Source organism: Fonsecaea pedrosoi (genome assembly GCF_000835455.1).
Source record: "Fonsecaea pedrosoi CBS 271.37 unplaced genomic scaffold supercont1.9, whole genome shotgun sequence".
Lineage (NCBI taxonomy): Eukaryota > Fungi > Ascomycota > Eurotiomycetes > Chaetothyriales > Herpotrichiellaceae > Fonsecaea > Fonsecaea pedrosoi.
Genome location: NW_013550607.1, coordinates 639,390 through 657,146, shown reverse-complemented (window position 1 = coordinate 657,146; position 17,757 = coordinate 639,390). Strand labels below are relative to the sequence as shown.

General features: G+C 51.7%; 5 protein-coding genes across 5 annotated transcripts; 3 read left to right on the top strand and 2 right to left on the bottom strand.

The window, feature by feature from the left end:
- Positions 1 to 250: 250 nt before the first annotated feature.
- Positions 251 to 1,529, bottom strand: Z517_12336 (guanine nucleotide-binding protein subunit alpha; the record flags this gene model as incomplete). Its single annotated transcript, XM_013422750.1, has 5 exons — positions 251 to 294; positions 345 to 488; positions 543 to 955; positions 1,016 to 1,358; positions 1,412 to 1,529. 5 exons carry the CDS (start codon positions 1,527 to 1,529, stop codon positions 251 to 253), a joined length of 1,062 nt encoding a protein of 353 aa, XP_013278204.1.
- A 5,466-nt stretch (positions 1,530 to 6,995) lies between these two features.
- Positions 6,996 to 9,387, top strand: Z517_12335 (uncharacterized protein; the record flags this gene model as incomplete). The annotated part of the gene is made up of 4 exons (XM_013422749.1): positions 6,996 to 8,072; positions 8,122 to 8,216; positions 8,269 to 9,035; positions 9,098 to 9,387. The coding sequence occupies 4 exons, from the start codon at positions 6,996 to 6,998 to the stop codon at positions 9,385 to 9,387; spliced, it is 2,229 nt and encodes a 742-aa protein (XP_013278203.1).
- Positions 9,388 to 9,922: 535 nt separating this feature from the next.
- On the top strand, positions 9,923 to 10,663 carry Z517_12334 (uncharacterized protein; the record flags this gene model as incomplete). The annotated part of the gene is made up of 1 exon (XM_013422748.1): positions 9,923 to 10,663. One exon carries the CDS (start codon positions 9,923 to 9,925, stop codon positions 10,661 to 10,663), a length of 741 nt encoding a protein of 246 aa, XP_013278202.1.
- A 1,779-nt stretch (positions 10,664 to 12,442) lies between these two features.
- On the top strand, positions 12,443 to 14,627 carry Z517_12333 (uncharacterized protein; the record flags this gene model as incomplete). The annotated part of the gene is made up of 4 exons (XM_013422747.1): positions 12,443 to 12,746; positions 12,798 to 13,797; positions 13,898 to 14,159; positions 14,358 to 14,627. The coding sequence occupies 4 exons, from the start codon at positions 12,443 to 12,445 to the stop codon at positions 14,625 to 14,627; spliced, it is 1,836 nt and encodes a 611-aa protein (XP_013278201.1).
- A 463-nt stretch (positions 14,628 to 15,090) lies between these two features.
- On the bottom strand, positions 15,091 to 17,461 carry Z517_12332 (glutamate-cysteine ligase; the record flags this gene model as incomplete). The annotated part of the gene is made up of 5 exons (XM_013422746.1): positions 15,091 to 16,903; positions 16,966 to 17,111; positions 17,179 to 17,244; positions 17,307 to 17,379; positions 17,451 to 17,461. The coding sequence occupies 5 exons, from the start codon at positions 17,459 to 17,461 to the stop codon at positions 15,091 to 15,093; spliced, it is 2,109 nt and encodes a 702-aa protein (XP_013278200.1).
- Between the last annotated feature and the right edge of the window lie 296 nt (positions 17,462 to 17,757).

Here is a 17,757-nt window from a genome sequence, read left to right as displayed (position 1 = left end):
GCCGAGAACTCCGTCATCTTTGGCTGGCGCCGGATGGGGCAAGGGGATTTGCTCATCTCCGAAGAAAAGGAATGTGGAATTCGAAGTTAATTGCACTTTTGGCGGTAAGTGTCGAAGTGGCGATTCTTTGCCATACTTTGATCAAAAGAACTGGTAGAGCCGTTTCCCCCCTAGTAACGCCGGTGGTATATGCAAGTCGTGGGCAAATCGAAGCAGTAACGAGAAAACGCCATAGCGATGCCGATGATCATCATATGAGACCACACATTCGAAGGTTCTCTTGGATGATGATATCTAGAAACTGTCAGAAAAGGCAAAATCTGGGATTATCAAAAAGTGCTGACCGTTGACTGCGCCCATCACGAATCTTATCTGTGTGGTATCTGTGGCGCAGGTAAAGTGCGTGTAGATCTGCTTGGTCTCTGCCTGGTTGAGCGACACGAATCGGTTCAGGATATAGTCACAAGCAGCGGCGTAATCAGGACCACCTGGGTGTAAAATGTCAGCAGATGCATGCTTCAGTTGACGAAATTGTAACGCACCTTCGTAGTCAGGGAAGTAGTTTTGCATCGGGCTTACGGGCAACTTCTCCTTGAATCTGTCGATTTTATTCAAGAACAGAATGATGCTGGTCTTGATGAACCACCGGGAGTTACATATGCTGTCGAACAGTGTGAGGGCCTCTTGCATTCTGTTGACAGTCTCATCTTCAAAGAGCAACTGGTCATATTCTGATATGGCCACCAAGAAAAGAATTGTGGTGACGTTTTCGAAGCAGTGAATCCACTTCTTTCGCTCAGATCGTTGCCCACCCACGTCAAACATGCGATACGTAAGGTCCTGGATGATGAAGGTGGTCTCGGTGATACCGGTTGTTTTGACTCGTGATCGCAGGACGTCTTGGTCATTGGGAAGGTAGTCGTGAGCGGCGATGCGGTCAATAGAATCGAAATAACTAGCGAAAAAAAGTCAGTGGAGGTAGTGGCAAGAGGATTTGAGGGGACCAAGGACTCACTATCGTGCCGAATCGTTCAATTGATACTCTCTTGATCGTTTAAAGCATTCCTGGACTCCAGCATCCTGCCACAGGGCCTTGATAGCTGCGCCCACCTCGGGTGGCAGGCTGTCACCTTCTATCTGTGGTGGCTGCATGAAGATTGTCTGGACGTGATATTCGGCGCGCTGGTCGTCCAGAGGTAGCTCGAGAGACTCCATGGCCTCCAAAATGACACGCATGGACTGGACGGTATTGGAGTAGATGATTTCCTTGAACGATTCGCGTTCGTCGCGCGAATAACCACCCTCATGAATGAGTTTCATCTGCTTCAGAATTGTTGACTTCCCAGATTCACCGGCACCTGAAGTGTGGTTAGACCAAAGCTGAACCCAACAGAACAGGGAGTCCGCATACCAAGTAGAAGCATTTTGATCTCATTGCGCTGGGCCATTTTGTCCCTCTTCAGCTGATTATCGATCTCATCATTTCTCGCCTTTCCGGCGGTATCTTCCTTGCTTGCACCGCACCCCATGTTTAGCTATCTCCAAAAAGAGTCTCGAAGTGATAAGGTCGAATCCGGGGGTCTTGGGGGGACAACTGAAGTTCAACTCAGTTAGTAAACGTCTGTGCTCAAAAACGTCGAGAGAAGATGCGCATTTGAGAACGTCCTCCAAAAATTGTAGAGAGGCGTACATGCGCGTCACGTCCTCGGACCACTCACCTCCGCTTCAAGCTTATGAGAGGTTTGTCAAAAATGAAGGCTGGTGACACGAACGTGACGGAGGCTGTGAAGTGAGGAATCTGAGAGTGCTAAGGTAGAGAGCCGAAGGCGATCGGCGCGCAAGGCGAAGATAGGACAAGGAAGAATGGACGTCGATCACTGAGTTGGGAGGCGGCGGGTGGAAGTCAGGCACATCGATCTCGCTGGGCGAAGCTGGGCAGGGAAAGTATATGCGCTTCGAGACTCAATCTCGAACGAAAGGAGCCTTCTCCCTGTGGATTCAGGTTACTCCTCCAGGGCGCGCAGACGAGACAAAGAATAAATGACAATATTGTACAAAGGGGAAGTCGGATTGAGGAAAAATGATGGTGGTCGGGGGTGAAGATGAATCGAAGTGGATGGTTTGGAAAAACGGGGATAAAATGGAGAATGATCAATCAGGTGCAAGGAGGTGAGAGGGTTAGCGCAGTTTTGACTGCAATCAATGAGGATGGATGGACAAGCGAAGCAGGGAAACCGTAGGTAGGGGAAAGAAGCAGCAGCTAGGGTTATTACTTGAACTAGGGGAGTGGTTGAGTGGGTAAGGGTCGAGAATTGGGGGTGTTTTGAGAGGGGGAGGAACAGCCGCCAGTGAGGGAGCAGCAGGAGGAAATGCCAGGCTCGTCAGATAATAATCGGACAGCTGCACCACCCACAACAGCGAAGGCGCAATCCTTTGGCTTAACCAGGGACTCTTTTTGGGCGGGTTGTTTGACCTGTGCAGCTGTTTTTGCCGCCTAAGAGCTGGTTGGTTATTGGGACTACGGGGCCTTCCCAAGTATAAAGGGCTGCAACGAATAGGTACTCGTAGTGGATGTCGGCCGGGCTTGAGTTAATGTTTAGTGGCGCCCGGCATCGCGCGCCCCTTAGCTGTCCAAGCTTACCCACACTGTCTCCATTGGGTGCCCACTAGTGGCTTGTCCATCTCCAGTCCCCATTGACAGTCCCAGACGAGAAAGGGGAAAAGAGTTTTTCTTTACAACAGACGGAGTCTTGATGTGGGTGGCTTTTTGCAATGCACAAAATTCAACTAGTCAACTCCCCAGTGCCAGTGTCTGACTACTGTGTACTACTGCCACGGAACCAAAGGCTTTGCCAAATATTAACATTTGGATTCCACAGCCCGCGTCCAGCAAAGTTCGATGGTCCAAGATGCTGGGTGCGCGTCCTCCAGCAGCAGTACTTGTACCTAGGAACAAGACGGGTCCTCCCAGCATCGAGCGATCATCAGCCAAATGGCTTACCTACTCAGGAGGTACTGTATTTCTTCATCTCGCTCCAAGCAATGTCTCTTCTAATGCCTTCACTAGATCGCCCTTGGATCGCGGCGCTGTTGTCTCAAGCCCTCGGCTCTAACCCACTGAGGCCAACTACAACCGGGGTCTCCCACACTCACCCACCGCTTGTCACCTCCGTTCTCACTGGCTGGCATCCCTCTTCTACCTCCGTCACCCTGGTATCTTCACTCAAGTTGGCTTTCGACCGAGACTGGGATCGCCCACTTGGTTACACCCGCCCAGACCACTTTCGGATATCCGTCGTCTTGATGGCGCAGGGGCCGCGTCCGAGCTTCCGGGTTGTTTACGAGGAGGAGCACACTTACTCGTATCTGCAGATGAAGAATTGTATCGCGAGGATGACCTCCCAACGCACGAAGAGTGGGCACAAAGGACTACCCTTGTTGGTGCTGGGACATTCCGCTGCGCAACTTGGCCTGATATAACGTCTGCCCTACCGAGGAGTTGTAATCATCGTCGCTAGGTCACCCCTTTGTTCGTCGCTTCGGGTCATAGCGCCCTTCTCAAGAAATCTAGTGCGTTCCATGAAAGCCCTGGAAATTGCGACTTCCTGGTCTTTGCTCAACCAAATATCCGCTCTCGCAAGTCAATTGACGGCAAGACTGGCACGACTGGGTACGAGTGATTCTGTGTCTCAAGCCAGATGCTCCCTCTATCAGGTGATGGCCCCCTTCAGGCACTGGGAGGATTGTTCCCGAGCTTGCTGAAACTTTATCTTGACACAGATCTCTCAGAATTCAGGTACGGGGAACGGGGTTGTGCCGCTACAACTGCTAAATAGCACCAACTCAAGCCAGCCGGTACTTGGATGATTCTTCCAGCACATAAAGTTCATCCAGAAAACTTGATTTCCCTTGGAGGTTCGTTTTGCTACTATTGCTTCCAACGCAATGGAGTTGATTCTCCTCGAATCTTGCAGCCAGCTCGCCAGACGATCAGGCCAGGGTGTCGAAGCTAAAACCTGCGTCTGCAAGCCCAAGTCCCAGATTTACGGAAAGCAACCAGGCCACCCCCAGCGGAGAGGTCGATCTGGACCTGTCTTCGGATTCTGCGCCCATAACCTGCATGCACAAATCAAGCGACATCCTGCGTCCTTGTTTCACATGTCAGCTGCAGCGCTCCTATTGGCGCGTCAGACGTTTTCCCCTCACAGTGAATACTACGTACCAAAACATCAAGCACTTGCAAAGTGACAGCTTTACGGAACGGGGATGCTGCTCGTACAGACTTTGACAGTCACTGTGGACCCTTACTCTTGCTTTCTAAGGAAGGCAAGTCAACTCTTGCCTCCCCGATTTCCACCACTTTGAGCACGATTATTCGTCCACCTCCTTAGTGTTGCTTTGTGCTCTGCATTGCCGATCAAGTGCCACAACGCATTTGCCCGAGAGTACCATCAAATCATGTTCAGAGGCGCTCCCGCAGCCTCCGGACTCGGCGTCCTTTTTGTCCGTCACATTCAGCCTCTGCACTGCCCAACCACCCTTTGCCCTTGCTTTTTCCGTCAAAACCTTCCATCTTGGACCATCACAACGGAGAATGAGAGACCGGCGTGACTCAATTGAGGCAGAGAGGAACCCACCTCGGCCAGAACAGGCACTCGAGGATCTGCATCTTGGCGCCCACCAGTTGCACTAGGAGTACCAGGTATGTGATCGCTTCTGATCTCGAAAGCCCGAATGAACCTGTTGCCAACCACTCCCCGAAAATGTCTACCGGCATTGTGGCCTGTGACATGGTCGACTGGAACCGACTGTTGCTACTTGATGCTAGCAATCTGTGCGTTGTCATTCGGACTTCGAAACCCCAAAAGTATCACGTACAAGTTTCACGGGCTTCAAGTCGAGACCAGCGACAGGCTTTCGTTTTCTCCATATAATAAAGTGGGTATTTACTCGCATTTTGCGCTCCGCCAGGGAACCTCCGTCAAACGCGACGATCAATGAGTTTGGGAACAAACTTAGATACCGAGTCAATAAGACAGAATAGGTAGGATTGATGCTCTGAATGGGTCACGTTTCAAAGCTCCTCCTCTATTTTCGCCAGCTCCCCGAACTCAGCTTCTGGAATCTGCCCACCAACTGCAGGCGGGCCGTTGGCAAATGTCAACTTAGAGAGGATCCTTTCAACCCGTTCCCTGGCATTATTGCTGGCGACGATGGCTTAGTCGATTCCTGTCGAGAGGTGACGCATCCAGAGAAACAAATCCCTGCGCCACTCAAACTTTCTGCACCGCGCGAACCTGGATAGCAATGAGTACACCCATACATATCTAAAAGTTCATGCCCCCGATGTAGCAGGGCAAACTCTTTCATAAAATATTGTCGGAATCACCTTTCTTGTACACAATTCCCTTTCGGGAGGCAACATACCCCACTTCAGCCTCGCGAGGCTGTTGCCTCATGTGGGGTAGAAAGTATTGCCAAATTGAGGTGAGCTTGACGAAGGGCATCACTTGATGGGAATTGCATCTTGGAACGACATGTCTGGTATGCGGCATTGCTCTTGTCATCGAAGACGGTCTATGTCAAGGGCTGATCTGCCACTTCATGGTTGCACTTCTATCATTGTTCTGCCTCAAGCCGTTACAAGGGCCTGAAAGACAAGAGAATCCACGGATATTTTCATTACCTGCTTTCATTTATTCTGTGTCTGGATCTTCATAGATTGAGGCTGCACATTCCAGCAGAGTCATCTTTTCACAGCCACTTGTTCGGCTGGAAGAAACCTTCCGTGGTCGAGGCATTGCGTGAATCCCTGCTCCGGGTTTGCCACGGCTCTTTTCGAGATATCTGTTGCCTTTCTGTGTCTGGTTTTGACAAGCACAAATACGAGTTCTCACAGGATATAAGACTCCAGGTAGGATACCGACCTCCAGGATGCCGTCTTTGCAAAGTCGAGTATCTCGCAGCCAAACCTCACAAGACGCCTTGGGCATTTCTCATTTCTCCGCACGAGGTTTACGAGGTCAAGATAATGGTGGACATGGTGGATGGACAACCTCCAACCCATCAGCTTCCCCCAATTAACCCATCTTTTGTCAATCCATCCCTCCTTTCCCCAAGTTTTACTTCAGGCCCCCCCCCCCTCCGCAATTAGCCCCACGATATCACCCTCAAAACTTCTGGGACGCTATCCCAGACAGACTGTAGGAAGACCATGGTTCTAACGATCAGGTGGCATTTGGCCCATTACAACTCCTCAATCTTGGGATTCTAGCTTTCGAACACCAATTCTTCCCACATCTCACCTGGTGATCGGAGAAGCGCCGGATCGTTCCCATCATGGCACTAATCGGCACTTCGACCATTATATTTCCCAAGCTCGACAAAGAGAATGCGGCTGCGAAGAGAAAACATGTGTGCAGCGTTTGCTCGAGGGCTTTTAAGCGAAGCGAGCACTGCATCCGACATCAACGAGGCCGTAAGCCAGGTCCCTCGACTCATCGCGTCCGCACCCGGTGCGAAAACGCTTACAAGTCTTCAGATACTCAAGAGAAACCTTTCGGTTGCAGGGTCTGTCGAAGAAGGTATAGTCGAAGGTATTTGGAAACGCTCATCGACGACGGCGTCTATTAACTACGTCCCTTTAGAGATCTCCTGGTTCGCCATGAGAGAACCCTGCACACTCCGGAACAAGTAGCAAAGGCCATCGAGAAGCAACATACGGATGGACCGACAACTCCGGACCTTCCTTCCGGTCGGAAACCCCCGATCTTGGTTGAATAATTCTGACTCCACGGTTAGCAGAGAATGCCACAGCAAAGTCATCCATATCTCGAGGCAAAGGAAAGGACGAAGCTGTCGTGCTGCCAAAAGACTTGCCTCCAGATCTCTCGGATTCACGCCGGCGCCAACCCAGAGGTTCTGTATGTACATCTCCTAGACCAGCTGCCAAACCATGCACAAGATCGAGTGCTGTTCAGCCGCCAAAATCCTCTATGAGTCCAGGTCAGAGGCTGGCAACTCAAGTCGATAGCGCATCTGAACCAATGCTATCTTCAAGTTTCGGTGGAGGATCTGCTCTTGTTGCAGAATCTCAGCCTTCTATGGGGCTTCACCTGGCAGATTTTAGTGTCGATGTTTCCGACCTGGAGAAGATGCGGACATTTCCAAGCTCAGTGCCTCTCCCAGACCTTGATGGCGACCTGGAATTCCTCGACTTCTTCGACCCCTTCTTGGGCTTACCTCCAAAGCAACTTGAAGCTTTTGCAGTACCACCGCTCGGCGGCAATACTGATGGCTGGTCCCCTCTAGAGAATTTCTCAGGTTCGAGCCAGGCTTCCATGCAGGATTACGGTTTCCAGCAGAGTCGTATTTCGACTGCGAACGAGACTCCGTCAGTTGACGATTCAAATCAATCGTGGGAAACGGCCAGTCGTGAAAATTCGCGTGCTAAAGAGCCCACCGGGCCATGGGACGAGACTCCAGCCCAGGTTTTCACCATGAATCGTCCCGATTCCGAGGGCTATTCGGGCTATCAAATTCCACAGACGAAGAAGTACCCGAGACTTCCAACACTTACTTTTTCAGAAGCAATGCGAATTCATCTCCTAAGGGACCTGTCGAATAGACTCCCTGCCGAAAAATTGAACAAATTCCGACTGCCCAGCGCAGCCGCACTCCAAAAATGCATTCGAACCTACGTCGATGCCTTCCACGTTCACCTGCCCATCTTCCACCTTCAGACTATGGACTTCGAAACCACACCTTCGCCACTTGTTCTTGCTATATGTGCAGTTGGCGCTCTTTATCGATTAGAAAGAAAGATTGCGGCTTCATTGTATTTGAAAGCAGACCAAGCCCTCGCTGCCGCAGTTGATGACCGGGGTGAACATCTCGACAAGAAGCCACGGTTGCTGGAAGATTGGGTTCGGCCACAATCTCAATCACCGAAATCGACGCCGGAATCATTGTGGAGGAGTCAAACTCGGTTGCTGCTTGCAATGCTCAGCTGCTTCAGCGGCGACCCGGAAGTCATTTCGAAGGCTATTATTCGTCTCGGCGACTTCCTCGTGGTAAGCACATTGAGTTAGTTGGAGGAGCACCGTTTTGATGACTGGTTAGGATTTTCGTGACTTGGCTCCTACCGTAAAACCGCGCAAAAGCACAGATAGGTGGCTGAGCTGGCAGGAATGGGTCGAAAGGGAGAGTGTTAAGAGGTAAGCGGAGGGAGCTCGAGGATTGCATCGCCCTCACTAACACAATGCATAGGTTACTGTACGGTCAGATAATGTTTGGCAATTTGGTCACCATGACTTACGGGATTCCCCCCGGATATTCCTTGGTTTCTGATGGTTTCATCGAAATGGCCTGCGACCAGTCCCTGTGGGATGCACTCACCGAAGAGCAGTGGCACGAAGCGGCAATGCGAAAAGGCCAGAGCTCACGACTCAATGTCAGAGAGGCAGTGTCGATGGTCATGAACGGGAATTCAGTCAAGACGGTGCCGCAAGAGTGCTGGGAGTGGTCACCCTTTGCAATCAGCGTGGTGATAAACGTTATTTCCATTCACATCTGGCATATCACCCAAGGCTCCTACTTTTTTGGCGACCTCTCTAGTCCTGGACCGTCCAATGAAACCCAGAAATCCCAGACCCTCGCCCAAACAGAGGCCGCGCTTTCGAGGTGCCGGGCCCTGATCACCCAAGCCAGCTCCGATGCCGACTATCCGTGGACTGAAGCCGAAACCCCTTTGTTGTTCAATTGTCTAGCGCTGTTGCGGGTCAGCTATTGCCGGGCATTCACAGGACATAGCGCGGCCGATTCAATGGTGTTGCTCAAGGAAAGCCAGGAAGAATTTATGACTTCAATTGAGGACTTTATCGCGCTACCGCAGAATCGAGGCAATCTCGTGGCAAGAGCTGTCGGTCGGGCATTCGAAGGAATGCTGATACCGTACAAGGCGGGAACCCTGCTGATCAAGAAGACAGCCGCCTTGACCTGGGCGATCGGGCACGCGTTAGCAGGGTGGGAGGCAGGTAAGTCCATACAACAAACGACTGGCCTACTTCTCGATCACAGAACTGACTCCTGGTCACAGCGCTGTTGGTCACGAAATGGGTGCATGCGATCGAAGTTGAGATACGATCAAGTCGTGACTCTGCATCGATCAGCGAGCTCGAGACTCAGACGATGCAATCCATCAGAAATCTGCTGTTGGACTTGGAGGATGTTCTGGACAATGGAGCCGGACCCTCACTGGCAGCCAAGCTGGCACGATACTGGGCGGGCTTCTACGATGATACCTGGGTATGGGGTTTGACACCCCGGATGGGATATATTCTACGCGAATTGGCCAATTGCTATGAGAGCAAGTTGGGGGCTTGTTGATGACAGATCTCAAAGGATATGAGGCGCTTTTACCGGACCAAGATCCAGAGGGGAGCAAGAGGGAAGCAACATAATATCAACCAAGTCGTTGGGCTGGTTTCTTCCTATTTGTACTGAGTATCCGATATTACTACACTGGCACCTGGTAGACAAATGTCAAATCGGGTCTTCCAAATGACTAAGCAGCGATGACTAAGCCTCCCGCCTTTTTTGGTTTCTCCGACTCCGCGATTTTCATCGTCGCTTCAGCGATTCGCGTCTGTAAGCGAACCGAGCGCATCGTGAAAGACCAGATCTTCCCCATTGGCATCGCTGCTGCAAGCCTTGTGCGGTTTCAGGGTCGCGCATCATTCCGCCTATCGTTTCTTCCTGTCTCTTGCCCAATTTTACTCGCGCAGTACACGTTTCTAACCTGTACATCATCAATCTTAGGTGGTTGACCAACCCGCAATTGCCGAGAAGATGTCGTATGAAATGTCAACACAGCATGCTACCCGAGTAGGAGCCAAGCGTATGTGATCTCCGGCTTGACTGAATGTCGCTTTTGGCCTATGCGCCGAACCTGAGTTCCTGGCTGACACGATGTCGTCGTGTAGCATTCAATCATAGTCAATCCCAAGCGGCCGAAGCAGAGTACGACCGGCTACGAAATCTCGCACGTCAGGAGGCCGCCAAACGTGCCACGTGCTTCCAGCGATCCCAAGAAGCATATGCGAATGGCGACGGCGCGGCTGCGCATGCGCTCTCGCAAGAGGGCAAGGAACACGGCGCCAAAATGGAGATGTACAATAAACAGGCGGCCGACTTCATCTTTCGCGAAAACAACGCCGATGGACGAGTCGCCGCGGACACGATCGACTTGCACGGGCTGTTTGTCGAAGAGGCGGAAGAGATCTTGGAACAGAGGATCCGCTTTGCTCAGAGTCACGGCCAGACACATCTCCACGTCGTGGTCGGGCGGGGCAACCATTCCCGCGATCACGTCCAAAAACTCAAGCCTCGAGTCGAACAGACTTGCCGGGATCTCGGCTTGCAATATCACACCGAGTCCAACGACGGCAGGATATACATCAAGCTGGATGGCAGTCCCGTGGACATGCAACATGTGAGCGATTGGCAGGGCTACCAGACGTATCCAGGTCAGCAGCAGCAAGCTTGGCAACCTCAACACACTCAGCAACAACAACACCAACCACAATATGGTGGAGAAGTGAAGCATGGTGGGGGACTGCTGGCCCGGCTCATCAACAAACTCTTGCGCATGTTGTGTGGTTGATGGCATGATCATCATTTCGGCTCGCGATATACAACATGTCCGCCATATGCTCTTCTTTGTTTAGAGCAGAAGTTTTGGCAATTTGGCCACAGACTAAAAGGCTGCTAAGGGTCATGTGGTAATTCCTATTCAACCATGGCGGATCTTCAAACCTGCCGATGCACAACTTTCTACGAGTTACACTAAGCTCTCTTCGCAATTCCACTCACCAGCCGTCTTGGATTCTGCATTATCGTTTCCTGGGCGACGTCATTACGTTCGAAGATTATTGACGCTCATCATTATTTGCACGTTTGATAGATCTCTATCAGTATGAGGCTACCCAGGTTCAGTATGTCAGATGCAATGGGGACAGAACGGAAGAGCTATTTCCCCTGGCTCCCACCGTATATGTTTCGTCCACCGTTGTATTTTCCATGACGAGCTGACTCTGTTAGAACTTGGCACCTACACCTGTCGAGCCAGAAACGCCCCTAAAGAAACAATACGCTCATTTAAAGCGCAGTCGTTGCTCTGCGCCAAGCGGCTCGATCTCTGGCTAATCGGTTCTTTTGACGGACTAGAGCCCTCTGCGGGATGGATATACACCCTGGTGCCTTGGGTACGGACAGGGGAATCACACATTTGTCGGAAGCTTGGCCGAGAGCCCTGGAGTCAAGTCTCTCGGCTTTCCTGTTTTTCTAATGGTAAACGCGAGTGTACTTGGTCAACCTGTTGGCTGTTCAGCATTTCTCCAAGACTTGTCCATGTTAGCGGAATTACCAGCACTCGATCCTGCTCCAGTCATCTTGTCTTCTCCTGGAACGAGAATTTACACAGATGTCTTCTGAGCGCTTTTGTTGCTCGTTCGCATTTACTCCACAGGAGCGATGCAATTTTGAAGAGACATACCTACCGCAGGTCAGCTGGTTTGAGGCTTTCCAAGCTGGGGTTCATCATGTTCGTCGGTTTTATCCTGCTTGCTTGAATGCTGCTTTCAAAGTTTGCGCATCGATTTGGTTCAGATGTGAATGATAGCGTATCCGAGGCAGTCGTCACTAAAATCATAATGTTCTCGACGAAGCTGAATCTACACGTTCACCTAACTCGGGCATCTATCCACCAAAGGACGATAAACCCGAAATGTAATTGAGAGGATCTCTTCATGCTCTCGAATCCCGGTCATGGAACATGAGACCTCCTGCCTGCAGATACCCGAGTATAGACGGTGCCTTGTCTTGCTATATTTGTGTGTTCGATGGATCAGGCTATACCGTAATAGTTTGAATGCTTAATGGGCTTGATCGATCCGCGTGTGCGCATACGAGTACCACGGTATCCAGGGGTTGTCAGCCTGGTTTTTGTCTGTCTCGGTTTGTTTGCAAGTTTCGGATGTTTGGCACATTTGCAGCGTTTGCAGCTGGGCACCCTCGTTGCAACTCCTCTCCATTTCAAAGTCTACAGCTCTGCTCATTTGCATCGCTCAATTCTTCAGTCAGATTCTTTTCCCGCTCTAGCTAAAAGGATCAGAGGACCCTTCAGAGATACGGCTTTTATGTTTTGTCACGGGCTTGAAGTGTCGTCTGTCAAGACAACTCCTCTACCTGAAGACCGCGCCTCGGTTAGACAGTGACGACTACATGGCCTCGCAGTTTCTTGCTGCGCAAGTACGCTTAATCTCGTGGGCATTGCCATAAGAGGGTGAACCACACTCAAACATGATGACAATCTAGCTCATGTGCCTGTTTGAGGACGGTAACTGCACGGCTTTTTCATAATCCACTCCCCATAGTCTTCGGAATGCGCTCCCCTTTGTCCCGACATGCTGATATCGAGCTCGATGACTTTGCGCCCTTCTCCTCTGAGGGGCCCTCGCGCTGGGACGCCGCCGAACCGTTGCTCTCACAGACAAACGATCTTGTCGAGACCCCAGCTAAAAGATCGATCATACCTGGGGTGAAGAAGTCCTGGGCTGCTCGTGTCCTCACGAGGGTGCAGACGGAATCAGAGCCTGGCCTCTCAAATGCTCAACTGATGCTCACCAACCATGACTTGAAGCCGGTGGAACCCCAACGACGCCAGTGGACGGCATGGAGTTTTGTCGGTATGGAATCTCGTAGGCGGTCATGTACGTCTCACTAACTCACGCGGCCAGCCTTTTGGATTGCCGATTCGTTCAACATCAACACCTGGATGATTGCCTCCACTATGCTCACCTCGGGCCTCGCGTGGTGGCACGCATTGATTTGTATCTTGATCGGCTACTCGATCTCTGCTGTATTGGTCTGCCTGACCGGGCGAATAGGCGCCACCTACCACACCTCCTTCCCTGTCGTTTGTCGTGCGTCATTTGGCATCTGGGGATCGTTGTGGCCAGTCTTCAATCGAGCCGCCATGGCTTGTGTCTGGTACGGCGTGCAAGCTTGGATTGGTGGCCAGTGTATCACGTTGATGATCCGGTCCATCTGGCCCTCCTTCTACACATTGCACAACGGCATCCCCAATTCAGGCACCAACACAAGGGACTTTATGGGCTTCTTCATTTCCTGGATCGCATCTCTTCCTGCCATCTGGTTTCCCGTCCACAAGATTCGCTACCTCTTCATGGTCAAGTCTTACATCGTCCCGGTGGCTGGACTCTCTCTCTTTCTATGGGCAACCAGCCGTGCACGTGGCATGGGTCCGATAGTAAAGGAGTCGGCGACGGCGACAGGTTCTGCGCTTGCGTGGGGGTGGGTGACTGGCGTCATGAGTTCGATCGGCAACTTTGCGACTCTGATCGTCAACAATCCTGACTTCTCGCGTTTCGCCAGCAAGCCACGCGACGCTCTCTGGACGCAGCTTTTCACCATCCCTGTCGGGTTCGTCGTGACCTCTTTCGTGGGAATCGTGGTGTCTTCGTCATCCAAGGTCATCTACGGCACAGCCATTTGGAATCCCCTGGACCTTCTGTCTCAATTCCTCCTAGACGAAGCAACATCGGCTGAGAGATTCGGCGTCTTTGTCATCGCGTTGGCTTTTGCGCTTGCCCAGCTCGGAACGAACATCGCAGCCAACAGTGTCTCGGCGGGTACGGACATGGCGGCCCTGCTACCCCGATACCTCGACATCCGCCGAGGAGGCTACATCTGCGCCCTTGTTGGACTGTGCTTGTGGTAAGACCCGACGCTCTCTCGTGAAGTCGAAACATTATTTCCTATCCCTCCATTCTTCGAACCAAGACACTTCCTTCAAGAGGTACTAACGGCAGAGCAGTCCGTGGAATTTGTTAAAGACGTCGAACAACTTCACGACATATCTCTCAGCCTACAGCGTCTTCCTGTCGTCGATTGCGGCCGTCATCATCTGCGACTACTACATCGTGCGCCGAGGTTATTACTCCGTGCGAGATCTCTACTCGGCTCGACGTGCATCGCCATACTACTACCACTGCGGCATATCGTGGCGGGCATATACCTCGTATACATGTGGTGTTCTCGTGAATATCGTTGGCTTTGCCGGCGCGGTTGGGGCCAAGGTACGTTTTGAACACTTATCCATCTATACCTTGATCTTCCAGCCTATTCGTCGTCGCTTGTCTCCTTGCTTCCGACCCATCCAGCAACCACCATCACACTCTCCTTCGCCTACCCCTTCCCATTCCCGAAGAAAAGTGAAACATGAGAGCCAGACCCAACTTACCTCCCCTCTTCCTTGTTCTCTCTCCCGAGAGAAGGTCCCCAAGGGAACGACCTATATCTACCGAGTCAACTTCCTCGTCGGCTTCCTGGTCGCCTTCGCGGTATATTACCTCCTGTGTCGGATCAGGCCTGTCCCCGCGACGGATGCGACCGAGGGCGATGTCGTGGTGAAAGGGAAACGGCGACAAAGACTTGTCGGACAAAACCACCTAGGTTTTCAGCGTGGTCGACGTTGTGAAATCCGAGAGGAGGAGAGACAACCGGGTTTTTATTCGGATGAGAGAGATGTCTCTGGCACTATATAGGAGGGATACCCTGGTAGTATGGATGGTGTCTGTATGGATATATTGCACTTAACTCGTACAGTAAATGTGTGAGTGTATACCGTCGTACAGAGAGGTGTCGACACCATGCACCCACGTACACGTCCTCACGATGATACCATGAAATCGGCTGCGTGCGTAACACAGGTCAGAAACCACCTCTGGGCCAGAGAGTCGTCCAAATCGTGAAAATCTGTGCGTCAATCATTGGCCTCTCTCTCTCTATAAAACGTATAACCGACTACTAATGTAACTATATGCGATGGTTCATGTCCACGGATAATTACGGAGTAAATAACCTCCATAACAATCATAATCACCATCACCACCGCAATCACCTCACCTCATCATCATCAATGAACATCAGTCCATATACGTCTCCTCGTAAAATGCAACCATAGGCGCCAATACATGTGAATGCAACCGTCGTCAACACGTCAATCAATCAATCGTCCAACCCTTTGGCCCGCTCCCTCGCAGACAACATCTCCCAGCCAGTGCCAAACTTGCCCCGGCCCTTCTTGCGCTGGTTGCCCATCTCTTGGCTCTCTTCAATGTCGCGCACCGCCGCAAACAGGTCGTAGACAATCTTCTCGTCGACGGCGCTGTCGCCCTTGTACGCCGGGTGGCTGCGGGTGAACTCGCGGATCCATTTGGCGGCCGTCCACAGCGTTCCGTTGGCTCGCTTGCGGATCAAATCCAGATACACGGCCAGGTGGCAGCGCGTGTCGACGTCGATGTTGACGCTGTCCAAATAGGACTCAACCAGAGGGATCAGTCCAGGAAACCCGTCGCACGCACCGCCACCACCGTTAATGACCTCGTTGATCGTCATGAGCGTATACTCGTCCTCGACGGGGCCAAATGATGACTTGATGGTCTCTGACGAGGCTGGCGTATGGCCTGACTGGTTTGTCAGATCCTGCTGCAGCTGTGAAGGCGTTGATTCCCCGCTTGACGCGGGCTCGCTGATTCCGTTCAACACCGGCGACTGCCTCGGGCTCTTCTTCGGAAATGGATCCTTTCGGAACCAGAATTTCTCCTTCATGACCGCATCCCGGACGTGCGCCGTCTCCATATTCTCCGTAACTCGCGCAATCGGTATGTACAAGTTGAGGTCGAAGCTTAGAATAGCACGGGTGACAAGGACGATGAATATGGCAAAAGCTGCATTCTCAAAATCTGTGATCTGGATCTCCATGCTCCGGAATTCCACACGCCAGCCGATATCCGCATCTGGCGGGGGCGGTTTGAACCGCATGTGCTGCCAGTTCGTGCTCTGGATGTTTTCGAAATGGTTTGAGCCTTCCGGGTCAAGCTGTTTCAAATCTTCGGAGAAAATGACAATGGGGTCGCGAATAAAGAGGTGCGCGAAATGCGTGGCAAGAAGGTCGTCCATTCCTCCGTCTAACAGTTTCTGTTTGAGTTCTTCGTTGACGACCAAGTCAGGGTCCATGTATTCAGGCCGTAGACGGGGATCCTGCGCGATGTATGTGCTATTGCTGGCATATCGAGATTTCGGTATCCGCCACCGATCATTTTTTAGGGGTACTTCGCCGAGTTCTTCTGCGGTGCGGTCGTCGACCGCGCGAGAGATTTGATTCCACCGAACATCCGTGTTCACCAGGAAACCTTTGTATATCGGCGTGGCGGCAGTCAGCGCCAACATGATTGGACCCAGTGGAGAAAGCTGGTCGTAAAGGGTGCGTCCTTCACGGATATTCTTGGCTTGAAACGTAATCTGTAAGCAGCAGCTGCCCATACCAAAAGCCATGGCGTCCATGTAGACACAGTTAGGCTTGACAGCGCCGTTACGGACGTCGTCGTCTTCGGGCCATTTGTGCAGGTCATAGTTGACCGTTGGGTCGTTGAAGGGAGACGGGGTATTCTTATCCTTGAAAACGGGAACGTTGAGTTGCACTTTCCTCCCCCTTCTTGATCGAATGTTGGCAGCCAATGTTGGGAAGCGAATGTGGGGGTTAGCAATCTCGTCTGGGACAAATTGTGATCGAAGGGCAGGGCCGGAGGGAGGGTAATCCGGCTTAATAGAGTCGGGCAGTCCGAGACGTGGAAACGTCGTTAAGGTGATCGGGAATTCATCAGCGTCCATGTGGTTTTTGGCGATTTCGCGCCGAAGCCTCATGTCCGGCTCAACGTCGAGCAAATCCTTGAAATCGATACCCCATGGTTTCCCTGGGGTAGCTTCGAGCATAAAGCGACCGAACTCGGGATGGAATGTTGGAAGGGCACCGCTTCGACTGGTACAGCAGTCAGTGATGCACGACAAGCGCTGGACAATCACGGATGGTGAAGTACTCACACGACACCATCTTGTAAATCAGGGACGACGACATCTTTCTTCAACAACGTCTCGTCTCCCGCTAAAGATTTAAGAACATCGGCCTGGCACAGCGACAGCCGAACCTTTTGATGTTCTTCATCGATCGCGACAACGAGGTACTCGACCTGGACCGGACGGCGGGACAGTTTAGTAATACGGACGGATAACCGGCCGAAGAGGGGGAAAGCATACCTCGTCCCCCCAAAGAAGGGCATCACGCTCTTTACCCTTGGCCTTGCGCCATATTGCGAGCAATTGCTTGGATGTGTGTCAGTAGGATTGAAGTAGACCGTCGTGAGAGAGCGTTCTGCCTCTCTTACCTCGATACCCCATTCCCGAACCTGATTCGCGGCCTTTTTCGCATCTGGCCAATCCAAGGCCGTCCCTAACGCTCTAGATCCTGGTAAATAAAAAGTCGGGCCAGAAGGAGGAAGGGACTTGGTGAGAGGTTCTTTGGTACCTACAAAAGACCCATATTGAAAAAAAAGATAGTCAAGTATAATTTCTTCAACCGTAAGAATGGCTACTTTTGGAAATTTCGCCGCAATGACCGCCAGAGAGGGCCAGAAATGGTCAAAGAAAAAAGATGATTTAGAATAACGGGAACGATCAACCAAAAGGTTCCGACTTGTTGGTGACGAGCCTGAACGAGGGTGCCAATGCTGAAGCCATCTAGGGGGAACGCATGGCGCATGTACGTCTTAATGGAAAAAAGGGAGGAAAGGCTATCGGGGGACTGACTTGTCGACCGTTTCTGCGTTGTCCAGTGGA